Genomic DNA, 12,545 nt, shown 5'->3' with positions numbered 1-12,545 from the left:
TCGTGAGGGGGGGTATTAAAATATGTTGCTTTTGTACTTTTGAGAAATCTGGCTAGCACATCAGTTTAATACAGATGTAGGGGAAGGCCTTAGTCCGAGCCTTCGAGGATTCCGGGGATGAGATTTTGCTTCGGCCGCCACATAAAATGTTGCTGCTGCACCCACATTCATGGGCGCACACGGCATGCATTTTCCCGACTGATGTTAGTACTTTTTTTTAATTGAACTGCTGTTAGTACTTAGGACAACAATGTACAGCGATGCGAATCAACCTGTGGTTGAGTTGGTTAGGTGGATAGTGGTATCCCCAACTCATCAGGGTTCAAATCCTGGTGCTCGCATTATTCCTGAATTTATTTCAGGATTTCCGGCGATGCGCTTTCAGTGGGAGGAGACGTTCCCGTCGACGACAAGGCGCCTACGGTGACTTCGTAAATCTCAAGATGATATGCCGGCTCAGTCTCTCGGGGGTGCTCATAGGGGTAAGGTGTGTGTGTGCGCGTTCATAGGGGTGAGTGTATGCGCGTGTATATGAGCGCTTGTGTCTGTACTGATGCTAAAAAAAACAATGTACAGCGATCAAGATTCTCATAAAAGGAAAAAAAACAATGTACATCGATACCAAATTGACCGCTCACGCGCTTGAATGTTGACCTTGCCGATACTATTCAAGGATACATCTACCTCTCTAAGGGCCAGTTCTTTCGCCCAGGATTCTCGAGAATCAAGATTTTGGAAAACTATGGACCACCGAATCTGCTGCGTATAGAATTTGCCGTTCAATTCCTTTTTGAGATTGTAGTATGAGGTTATTATGGTATAAGTTGTATGCTGAAATGCTTGTAATGTACTTAGACTGAAATTGTTTGCTGAATTGCTAACACTTTGTTGTTTCGAACAGTTTTTCGACGAATATGAGCACAAACAATATTTACGGATATCGTAAAGCACCAAATATTACAATTTAAAAGGTTGCAAAGTTTCCTTTATTACAAAAGGGGTCAACTACAAATAGAAGGACTAATCTCAAGATACGAAACCGATGACACAATACCCACTATGTACCACATAAACGTTCATACTAAGCGAGCAAAACTTTTAAATTTATCTAAAGTCCAAAAACACTAGAACAAACATCCTTGCACATTTTGCCACATACATACCTGATAAACCACAGGTGTATTGAAACTATCATAGCCTTTTACATAAGTATGAGTGTCGAATCCAATGAATAGAAAAAGGAATTGGTTGATAGAAACTAGCAAAAGTTCACTTTAAAGCTGCAAAGGATGTGCTTGAAAGCAGGCGATCCATGACAAGTCATCCGCCATCGCACGGCTGGCAACCTCCAGGTTCATGACCACCAGATCCCACTTCGGTGATGCAGAATTCCCCTTGCGCTGCTGAGGAATGGCCACGATGGCCTCCAACATGCGCATCCCCCTTTACAACTCTAGATCATGGTCCACCCGATCACGCTGAATCAAAAGATGTAACCGGAGGATACTCATCCTCACAAATCTCTCCTGCCGCCACTAAATTGTCTTCCGTCTTCACTTCCCCTCAAACAGAGCCGAACACCCGATCCGTCCTACCCCCTAATTAGATACATCTAATATGATATAAATATGGCATGGAGTGGTCAGTGGTACAAGTCTACAAGATATCCTGAGCGTCTAATTTTATGATGAAGTGATGTATATGCTTTATAAGCAAAGTATTTACTCAGATTTCTGTAGTGTGATGAGCCTTCCTAGTAGACATGAATATAGGAATCACACACACTCATGACACACATAACTTGACTCTTAATTGGTAGTGACGTAATTAACAATACTTCTTCACACAGCCTCCGCGTTTGAGAAAGGCACATATATAGAAGGCATAGTAGATGAGAATTCATTTTCGTCTTCGCATATTAATGCAAGTGCAAATCAAATCGGAGGCACGCGGACCACATGGTATAGATGCAGATCGTTCTTCCGCCGAACAGTTACTCCCATCTTCTCTGTCATGTCCAACCCATCAGGCTTCACCCCATTCGGGAGCTCCCAATCGAAGTGGTAGACCAGTGCGGCGAGCACGATCTCCATGTTGGCTTGAGCAAACGTCATTCCAGGGCACATCCTCCGGCCCGCCCCAAACGGTATGTATTCAAAGTCTGTGCCTTTGAAGTCAATCGTGCCAGAATCGAACCTTTCTGGTTTGAACTCCTCGGAGTCTTCCCAGTGCCTTGGGTCTCTGCCAATCGCCCACGCATTCACCAACACCGTGGTACCTTTGGGTACATTGTACCCGAGGATTTTGCAAGGCTCACTGGCCTCCCTAGGGAGAAGCAATGGTGCGGCTGGATGCAACCTCATTGTCTCCTTGATGACGAGTTTGAGGTACTTGAGATCGGTCAAGTCATCCTCGGTCACTTTATGCTTTTCTTGGAGGTTTCCGCGTACTTTAGCTTGTACTTTCCGCATTACATTTGGGTTCCTCATGAGCTCTGACATGGCCCATTGAAGCGTGGTAGCTGATGTCTCGCTCCCAGCGCCAAATAAATCCTACAGTATGTCAATTTACACAATTTAGAAATTGCAAGTTCTTCTTGGCATTCAAGGATTTGTCTGCCCTTAAAAAAGCGAGACATCAAGTAGCAAATCCTAGAATAATAGCGAATATAACATATGCCATTTCTTGAATTCAGATTGAATCAAAGAAGAAAAAAAAACAAATTAAGATACCTACTGTGTTGCTAACTACTCTCTCGTTTCAAAATGTTTGACCTTTTTGAATCTATGTTGTCCAAACTTTTTGTTTTGATATAAATTTAGAAATAATTTCAACATTGACAACATCACATCCATAATACCAAATCTATTACCAAATGTACTTTTAAAACGTAGTATAATTAGTTTGTTTTAATACTCCCTCCGTTTCAAAATAGATGACTCAACTTTATACTATTAATTTTAATACAAAGTTAGTATAAAATTGGGTCATCTATTTTGAAACGGAGGGAGTACATGTTTTAAGTAAGTATAACACATAGTAGAGGACAAAGTATTCTGAAACAAATTAAGGAGCTAGTGCACTTACAAGTATGACTCCTTTGACCATTCCCATGGTAAGAGGCACGTCGAGGCCACCTTCCTTGCGGATCCTCAAGAGCGCGCCCACTAGGTCCTCTCCTTCCTCCACGTCGCCGTTCGCCGAGGCGGCGGCCCTCTGCTCCTCGTGTTGCTTGATCGCGTACTCCATGAGCTCGTAGCTCTTGCGGTGGTTCTCCTCCGCCAGCCGTGCCGTGCCGCTGATGAAGTTGGCGAGCAACGACGATGGGAAGAAGTCGCCAAGGTTGAACCCGGTGGCGAGCTTGACCCCTTCCTCGAGCGTCTGCAAGAACTCCTCCCGCCTCTTGAACCTGTCCCCGATCATGGCGCGCACCGCCGAGTCGGTGATGAGCACGGCGATCCGCTCGCTCAAGTTCACTGGCTCCCCAGGCGGCACCGCCGCGACGGCGGCCACGAGGCGGCCGACCTCGTCCTCCCTGATGTGGCGGAACGACTGCACGCGGCGCGCGCTGAGAAGCTCCAGGATGCAGATCTTGCGGAGCTGCCGCCACGGGGTGCCGTAGCGTGCGAATACCAGCCCTTCCCCTTCGGAGTTCATGATCTTCATGGTGGGGCTCCAAGGCCGTGTCGCAAAGACGACGTCGTGCGTCCGCATGATCTCGCGGGCGGCCTCCGGGGACGTGGCCACCACGACCGGCACCTCCCCGAGCTTGAGGTACATGAGCGGCGCGTCCAGCCGGCCCGCGAGGTCAGCCATGACACGGTGCACGAGCGGGTTACCGGCGAGGTGGTGCAGGCTGCCGATGACCGGCAGCCGCCATGGGCCTGGTGGCAGACGCACGCCGGGACGCTTGGTGTTGAGCCTGAGGTTGAGGAGCAGGAGAGGGAGGAGGAGAGCCAAGAAGAGGCAGAGGTAGTACGCCCATTGCTCCATGGCGGGGAGCCGCGTGTTCAGCTTCAGCTGAGGCAGTGTAGTGGAGTGACTCTAAGGCCGGTCTTATATAAGGAGGTTAATTACTTGAACGGAGAACACAAGTGTACTGCTCGCGCTGGCGCACATACGATCAAATTCAATTTTTTTTTGTCGCGGGAACATACCAACAAATTCAAAAGCTGTGAGTATTGTCTGCCTATTGCAGCTAACTATAGATAAGCATTTTTTTTCTAAACACAGTACAGACGTAGGCACTCACAAATAGCGCGATGGCCAGGATCATTGTAAGGTGCAGATCCACCATTTAGACATGAGGACCAAATAAGAAAAAAAATAACACACATAAGATAGAACATTCAGATTCCCGCAAAAATAAAAAAGATTAAAAGTAAATCCAATTCGGTCCCATGGACACCAAAATGCTTTATTTTTTAAAATGTCGAAATTATCCATTAAAATTAGATGTGTATATGGTCACATTCTAATGTTACATGCAAAATTTTAGGTGGAATGAAAGCCTTAGCATTTTGACCCGTGCAAAAATTAAAAGTAAATTAAACTCTAAATGTTACACTTAATAATTTTTCACCGACAAAGCATTGTTGTCCAATTTCGTATAAAAGTTATCAAACACGCTTGCTACACTACCATGAACATCTAAAAGAGAAATCAGTTTTCTTTAACTATTTATTCTAAACTTATTGTTCATTCGGGGGCATATGCCCTCTAGAGCCAAAATTATCCCTCACTGGCAATTTCGATTTACATAGCATGCATTGATATTATAGAGATAGCAATGATAAATATTTGACATATTAGCTTTGATTGAGGTCAAAATTCATAAAGTTTAATCATGTTTATAGAAAACACTATGAACATCTACAATACAAATCTATACGATGTCAAAATATATTGAATGATGATATCTAATAATATTGATTTGGTGGTGTATATTTTTATATTTGTTTCTACCAACTTGGTCAAAGATTATGAAGTTTGACTTTAGACAAAGCTAATATGAAGAGTAAATAACCAAAGGCATCAACCAATTTGATAAACCATCGTCCTATATTTGCAAGTGCACTGCATAGTTTCCCCGCAAAAAAGTGTATTACATAGTTAGACTAATAGATTGTATAATCCACTCAAAGTTGGTGGTAACATTTTTGTGTATAGATCATATTACTTCAGACTTGAGTGACAAAAAAGTAAAATACATTGATCAGTTCCTAGCAGTGTATTGTGTTGGCACCAGCTAGCGGACCATGGTACGATCCACAAAGTGATGAAAGTATAGTGGCCTCAGCTAGCACGACAGATCGAGACATCGCAAGGATTTTCCGATCTCCTTATGGCATGCATTGTGGAGGTGGTAGGAGGATAGATCTATCACTTGCGATGAGGAGACACTAGGTCAGAGCGAACATATGGTATGAAGGAGAAAACAATTTCCATGAGACAAGAAAACAATTTTAAAACTAGAACTCACCACAACTACCATGTATCTACTCTCTTCGTCCCATAATACAAGATGTTTTTGCAAGCTAATATAGCTTGCAAAAACATCTTATATTATTGGACGAAGGGAGTACATGGCCTACTATAGTGGTGCTTGTCATCTAACATACTAAAAAGTTGTAGCATGGTCAGCTAGTAATTTTAGTTGTCTCATGTTGCTAACTATCAAACGGACACAGGGTAACATATAGTTGTTATGTTGTCTCGTGTTGGTAATTACAACATGACCATAAAAGCAAAGGGCGTCCATATCCCTTCCAAAAGCAATGTATATATGTGGGATAACCAGCTAACATTGCCCATCAACTAACCAGCTTCCTGATTGCTGGCAGCAAAGTGATCCGCATTTTTAGCTCTAAGATAGTCATCATGATAACAGTGGTGGCTATGCCTCTTGGTCATTTGGGCAATTAGGTGTGTAGCCGCGGGTGGCTCATGCTTGCCCTCTGTCGTTGGTAGCGGCAACACCGAGATCCGGGTCTAGGGGTTTGTGCTCATCGCGGTTGTTCTGGGTGTCTCATGGTCGCACTTGTGAGCTGCTGAGTGAAAACTCCGCGTTTTGGCGACCACGGTGGTGACACCCGCGGCTACCGCTCTTCTTTTGAGGACATCGTTGGTTCGTCTCTCCGTACCAGGGTTTCGGGTGAAAACCCTTGTCCATCTCGAACAACTATGGCCACACATTGCGTCGTTTCCCCTTTCGTTGGTGTTCTCGTGGAGCTTAGACGTCCTAGGCCGTGTTATGCCACTGTATTCATGCATACCTGTGTCATCTTTCGGCAACTTACTCGCATGCGTTTATGTTGTCCAGTTAACTCAAGAGCACCTTTGATTTATGCTTTGTCTATGAACCGGCGTGATAGCATATTGCCACAAGATATATGAGGTCTAGCATGACGATGCGTGCATTCCTTCTTTGGATCGTCTTCCGCGGAAATATACGTGGTGGGTGTTGAGCATCTTGTGGGGGCATGGCTCGAAACTTCCGACCAAGACAACAAGAAAATTGACGTCTTGTGAATTACGATCCTACTAGTGTATATGACAGAGGAGCCAACTGAGATCGTCATCGCTCTCGCGGGGTGACACTGACAGTCTGACACCAACGTACGAGGATGGAAATCTCAGAGCGGTGGCGACCTTCGCTCGGCACACCACAGGCAAAGCACGTTCGGCGACAAGGTGTCGCGCACACTGTTTCGGCAGCGCGCCGAACAGATCTCGCCGTCGTACACAGGTCCAGGCCGCCTGGACCGGACCAGAAGAGGATCTCGGTCAGAAGACGTCAGAGATGACATTTTGCGCTCGCAATATAGGGTCAGTTCTTTTGGGCGATTCTACCAAAATCGTTCCCCTCCTCAGCTTCTCCCAGAATAACCACTCCATATGTTTTTTTACAATCCTAATTAATTAGACCTTAACTAGATAGGATTGTAAAAAAAATATGAAGTGACGATTCTAGAAGAAGCTGGGAAGGGGATTGATTCTGGGAGAATCGCCGAAAAGAACTGGCCCATACAGCGGCACCAGCCGGGCTGATCCTTCAGATCGACGAGCTCGTTATGTTGCACGCGTGCGTCGTCTGCACTTGTGTAGATGAGAATGGCCTTCTTGGACGCACACGGCATGAATTGTCAAAAAAAAAATTCTGTCCCAAGTCCCAACTTGTGTTCTGTTAGGATAACGCATCATCGTTACAGCGACACCGAACCGGCTGCTCCACGCGCTCGCACGATCCCTATCCACGTCTCCGTCTCGGCCGGCAGGCCGGCCGGAGCCCTACCGATATCAGCTCTGCTTCTGTGCGTTTTTTTTTTGAAACAAGACTTTTGTGCGTATTGAGCACGGCGGCATCTATTTGCTATGAAATCTTATCGATGCGGACGTACCATTTCTTCTCTCTTTTAGGATAACAGGGAGGCTCTCCGTGGCTCCATTACCACAATGAAACCAACACGAGTTCATGCAACAGCTTTTTTTTTTTGAGGCAGTTCATGCAACAGCTCAAGCGAGCAGTTCAAACGCGCGCGCACACACACAGAGAGAACTGTAGTTCTATTAAGCGAAATGAACATAAGATGTCTGACACGGGACGACACGACACATGTGTCGGCCGGCCCGCGTGCTTTTCGACCTGGGTTGTTTTTGGCCTTTTGCATCAATAGATTGGTAAAAAGGTTCAGAAAAAAGACAGGCCGGTCATCGGTCTGATTCAAAATCAGGATCGGAGTTTGACGCCCACTAATGCTAAGGATCACCCATAACCGTAGGAAGATGGGGCGGCCTCATCATAGATCGAGCGAAGCGAGCGTGTGGCCGATTTAGGAACCTTTTCGAAGGTATGCTAAAAAAAGGAACCTTTATGAAGGGTCTGTCCAATTTTGGGAACCTTCTAGAAGATTCATGAACTTGTTCTTTTTCTTTCCTGGCATTTTGATTTTCTTCCTGATTTTTTTCCCACGTTCTTTTTTCTTTTCTTAATTCATAAATATAAAAATTTATTCGAATATCATAAATTGTTCATTTACTAAAAATGTTTGAGATTTTAAAAAACAAATTTTCAGAAAATTTTCAGAACCTTGAAATTTAGTTCAAAATTCCATAAAATTGTTTGCTTTTTCAGAATATCATCAGGTTTATAAAAATTGTTCACGTCTTAAAAAAATGTTCACAACTTCAAAAATATGTTTATAATTTTCAAACTTTGTTAGCAATTTCATATAACGTTTCCAAATTTCAAAAGTCGTTCACTTGAACATTTTTTGAATTCACATTTTTTTGGATTCACAGTCATGTTCAAATTCGCAAACATTTATTGAATAATGAATTTTTTTGAATTCACAAAAAAATGTATTCACATACATTTTTAAATCCATGGACATTTTTTAAACCCCGTGATCAATTTTTGAATTCACAAATATATTTTCAAGTTTGTAATTTTTTTTGATGAATTCATGAACATTTTTGAACCCGCGACATTTTTTTCAAATCTGCAAATACTTTTTTTCAGAGTTTGTAAATAATTTTTTAAATGGGCGAACAGTTTTTGAATCTGTGACTTTTTTCAAATCTGTGGACAATTGTTTTTGAATTGGTAAACAATTTTTTAAATGGGCGAACATTTTTTAATTCGTGAATATTTTTTGAAATACTGGGAAATTTTTTTGATAATTGCTTAGTTCACGAACATTTGTGAATTCATGCTTTTTAAATTTATGAACATTTTTTCAAATCCGCAAAAAATATTGAGTTCGTGAACGTTTCTTGGATTTTTGAATACTTTTATTGATGAAAATTAGTTGTGAAAACTGTACTAGGATAGAGATTGCGTCTGAGTCGTTTGATCCAAATCAAATCCGACTGTCACAGAGGAGGTGGATGCGCGCAGAAACATCCGCCGGTTGAACGATGGCGTTAACTTACAAAAAAATGAAATGAGAAAACACGAAAAAAATAACATACGTGCACTCGCTCGCTGGGCCAGGCGCATCTCGCGAGTTCCGACGCTGGAGCCCGTGAGCCCGGTCCACTCACAGTCAATCAATAGGCTCCGCCATGGCTAGGACTGTAATTTCCACGCCCCCAAATTTCAAAATTCCCGCACCTTCCGCGCGTGCTGCGGAGCGTCCGTTCGAAACGGCCAGTGCTGAACTGTTGACGCACCTGCACTTGTGGCCAGCACCGTTACTGAAAAATGGGACCGGATGGTGCACTCCCGATTTCTCCTCCACTGGGTCTGACAGACCAAGTGTGAGAAAAGTAGGAGGCTGACCACTGGACGGGGAATCACAATCTGAACACCCCTCCCCATTTTAGCCTCCGCATCTGTCGAGACTCGAGACCCACGCTCCCAGTTCAAATCTTGAGAGAGAGAGAGAGATAGTTTTCTGCGACACGCTCCCAGTTCAAATTTCAAAGAGAGAGAGAGAGAGAGAGGTTTGGGTCTCTGGCTCTCTGCTGATTCATTGCGAGGCCTTGCAAGTTCTTCGATCCAGGTCAGTTCAATGCTGGAGCATACTGCTCCCCTCTTTGCTGGTCTTGTTACGCATCGATTCCTTACAGTAGTTTCTCGATTGGAAAGGGAGGGGGTTCGGGGGGGGAAGTGCGCGATGTGTAGTTTAGTTGCGATTGGATTGCTTCTTCCTGATGTGGCCATGCGGAAGTGGGGCGGAACAATGAGTCCCCCTGCAAAGAATGTTTCTTGTTTCTGAAAATCTGACATTCATTTCATGATTTGGTATTTATGGCACTACTTTATGGACTACTAAATTCCGATACACCGTAATCTTGTAGGAGTATAGTATGCTTGATGGATGCTAGGGCCAATTTGCCATCACATCTGTTTAATTATGCTAGATATATGAGGGAAAGATGCAAGTTTTTCGCCTGAATCTTGGGTTTGAATCACAGGACCAGCGCGCCGCCGGAAGCTGCCGCATTTTCCTGTCCCGAGAAGGCGAGAACCACCAACCCAATGGGCCGGAGCCTGAGCCCGCTGCTCCGGCAGGAGCTGGAGAACCTGGACAAAGACGCCGACAGCCGCCGGAACGCCATGAAGACGCTCAAGTCCTACGCCAAGCAGCTCGACTCCAAGTCCATCCCCCACTTCCTCGCCGAGGTCTCCGACAACAAGCCCCCCGGCCTGCCCTCCGGCGAGTTCACCATCTCGCTCTACGAGGTGCTCGCCAGGGTCCACGGCCGGAACATCGTGCCGCAGATCGGCAACATCATGTCCACCATCACGCGCACGCTGTCCTCGAGCGGCGGCTCCTTCCCCCTGCACCAGGCGTGCTCCAAGGTGGTGCCGGCCATAGCGCGGTACGGCATCGACCCCTCGGCGCCCGAGGAGGAGAAGGCGCGCATCATCGCCTCCCTCTGCAAGCCCCTCTGCGGCGCGCTCATGAGCGACCAGGACGGCGCCGCGTCGGGCGCCGCGCTCTGCCTCAAGGCGCTCGTCGAGTCGAGCAACTGGAGGTTTGCGTCCGGTGAGGCCGTCAACGAGGTCTGCCTGAAGGTCGCCGGGGCGATGCACGACAGGTCGACCCGGTCCAATGCTCACATGGGCCTGGCAATGGCGCTTGTCAAGCACAATGGCCTGATTGCAGAGGCGTATGCGAGGTCCCTTGTGCGGTCTGCCCTGCAGGTCCTTGACGGCGACGCCGCGGAGAGCAGCTCCCAGAAGCGGCTCTCGGCGATCCAGATGATCAATTTCTTCATGAAGTTTGTCGACCCCAGGAGCATATCCTCGGAGCTTGGCAAGGTGGTGGATGTCATGGAGCAATGCCAGAACGACCGCATGCCGTTCGTCCGAGGCGCCGCGTTTGAGACCTCACAGACTGCCAAGAACATTGCTGCGCAGAAGGGGTCGAGGCACGAGGTCACCACCAGCCCGATGGTGGGCTCCAACTTCCAAAGGAGAAGAGAGAAAAGCCCATGCAGGAGCCTCTGGAATGTCAAGGGCAGCAGCCCTGCAAGCTCCACCATGTCTGCTTCACCGATTCAGTTCCAGTCCCCTGAATCACAGGTGGTAGACTCAACCATCATGTATGGCAGTAGCACGCTCACCGAATCGCCCATCTCGATCGGGCAGTCCTCTTGCAATTTCGATCAGAGTCGGCGCGCGAACAGGAGGTTATGGAGCAACGATGGTGTGGATGTTTCTAACAAGGATGGCTTGTTCATTAGGTTCTGCTCAAACGGCAAGTGCCTTGAAGATGACCTGGGGGAGGTTTGTGACAGCGAAGTAACCGATGCCGATTTTGAGTGCACTGGTACATTCACAGGGTTTGTTTCAGCTAGCCCCAACAACACCTTGTCAAGAGATGAGACCCCCAGTCCGCAGGTACGTTCACATAACGAAATGCCTATACTGCTCTAGTTTTGATTCGAAAAATATATAAAGTGTTCATCAGTTGATCTGTTAACTGACTCTGTTATTTATTGTTGTTCTAGGCCTCTGAAAGGCCAATCAGCATTGATGATGTGAAGCTATACACGACGCCGAGAAAGCTTCTCCGATCCCTCCAGAGTTCGTATGACTTTGACTCTGATCGCCACAAGGAAAAATCAATTATGAAGCTGAACTGCTCATCATCATCATCGTCATCGTCATCATCATCACCACCATCAGATCAGGAACACAAGGAACTAACGGAGTCATCTGAGGATATGCAATCTGAGCATTCTGAGAGCAAGACTGAAGAGGGGGACAAAGAGATTGAAACTGCTGTTGTTAGGCCTAGGGCTAACGGCACCACTGAGATTGTCTGCAATGAAGATAAATCAGGCCTGTCTAGTACTGAAGTTGCGGATACAACCCGCGAAGAATCCTCTGAGGTTGAGTTCAAGGAGCTAGATGTTTGTGTGAAAAGAAGCAGCGGGAAGACCAGGAAGTATAAGACAATATTCGGTTGTCTTTTGAGCATGATCATGACCGTTGTCGCAATCATCGCTGTGTTAATTAGGATAGAAGATAGTTCTGAGGATTATGTTGGTCTAGTCCCCACTTGATGTCTGTAGGTATCCCTACTGTTTAAGTTATTGCATTGCTTATACCACAGTAGTGGTGGTTAGCTGGCCTAATTATTTTGCAGTCCCTTGATTATGCTTGTTGATTTTGCGCCTGTGAAGTGCTTATAAAGTGTTGTGTTCCTGTGCTAAAGTAATTACTTGACTTTCTGAAATTGATTTGGTTTGCGAGTTTATATTTCTGGAGTTTGCTACTACATAGTGCATTATTTTACAGATATATGCCGCTGATCTTTTCATCAAAATTCCGAAGTACTTCCTTTGTAAAGAAATATAAGAGCGTCTAGATCACTAAAGTACTCCCTCCGTCCCGAAAAACATGTCGTGAGGGCAAATTTGCAAAAAAAAACCTCTGGTTTCTCCCGACCAAACCCGCGCTCCCTCGTCCTCCTCCTCCAGACAGAAGCTGCAGCTGCGCTGCTCACCGCCGCTGCAGCTGCCCTGCTCCCCCCCCAACGCAGCTGCCCTGCTCCCCCTCCCCCGCCGCAGCTGCCTCCTGCTCCGCC

General features: G+C 46.0%; 2 protein-coding genes across 2 annotated transcripts; one reads left to right on the top strand and one right to left on the bottom strand.

Annotated features, from left to right (window-relative positions):
* Positions 1-1,223: 1,223 nt before the first annotated feature.
* Positions 1,224-4,012, bottom strand: LOC119318949 (zealexin A1 synthase-like). The gene is made up of 2 exons (XM_037593495.1): positions 3,088-4,012; positions 1,224-2,552 (listed from the first exon to the last, which is right to left on the bottom strand). Exons 1-2 carry the CDS (start codon positions 3,991-3,993, stop codon positions 1,935-1,937), a joined length of 1,524 nt encoding a protein of 507 aa, XP_037449392.1. The 5' UTR covers positions 3,994-4,012; the 3' UTR covers positions 1,224-1,934.
* Positions 4,013-9,269: 5,257 nt separating this feature from the next.
* On the top strand, positions 9,270-12,109 carry LOC119316226 (protein SINE1-like). Its single transcript, XM_037590539.1, has 3 exons — positions 9,270-9,506; positions 9,922-11,353; positions 11,464-12,109. Exons 2-3 carry the CDS (start codon positions 9,986-9,988, stop codon positions 12,019-12,021), a joined length of 1,926 nt encoding a protein of 641 aa, XP_037446436.1. The 5' UTR covers positions 9,270-9,506; positions 9,922-9,985; the 3' UTR covers positions 12,022-12,109.
* Positions 12,110-12,545: the final 436 nt, after the last annotated feature.

This window comes from Triticum dicoccoides, chromosome 6A (assembly GCF_002162155.2).
Source record: "Triticum dicoccoides isolate Atlit2015 ecotype Zavitan chromosome 6A, WEW_v2.0, whole genome shotgun sequence".
Classification (NCBI taxonomy): domain Eukaryota; kingdom Viridiplantae; phylum Streptophyta; class Magnoliopsida; order Poales; family Poaceae; genus Triticum; species Triticum dicoccoides.
This window is presented reverse-complemented; position numbering and strand designations above follow the sequence as displayed.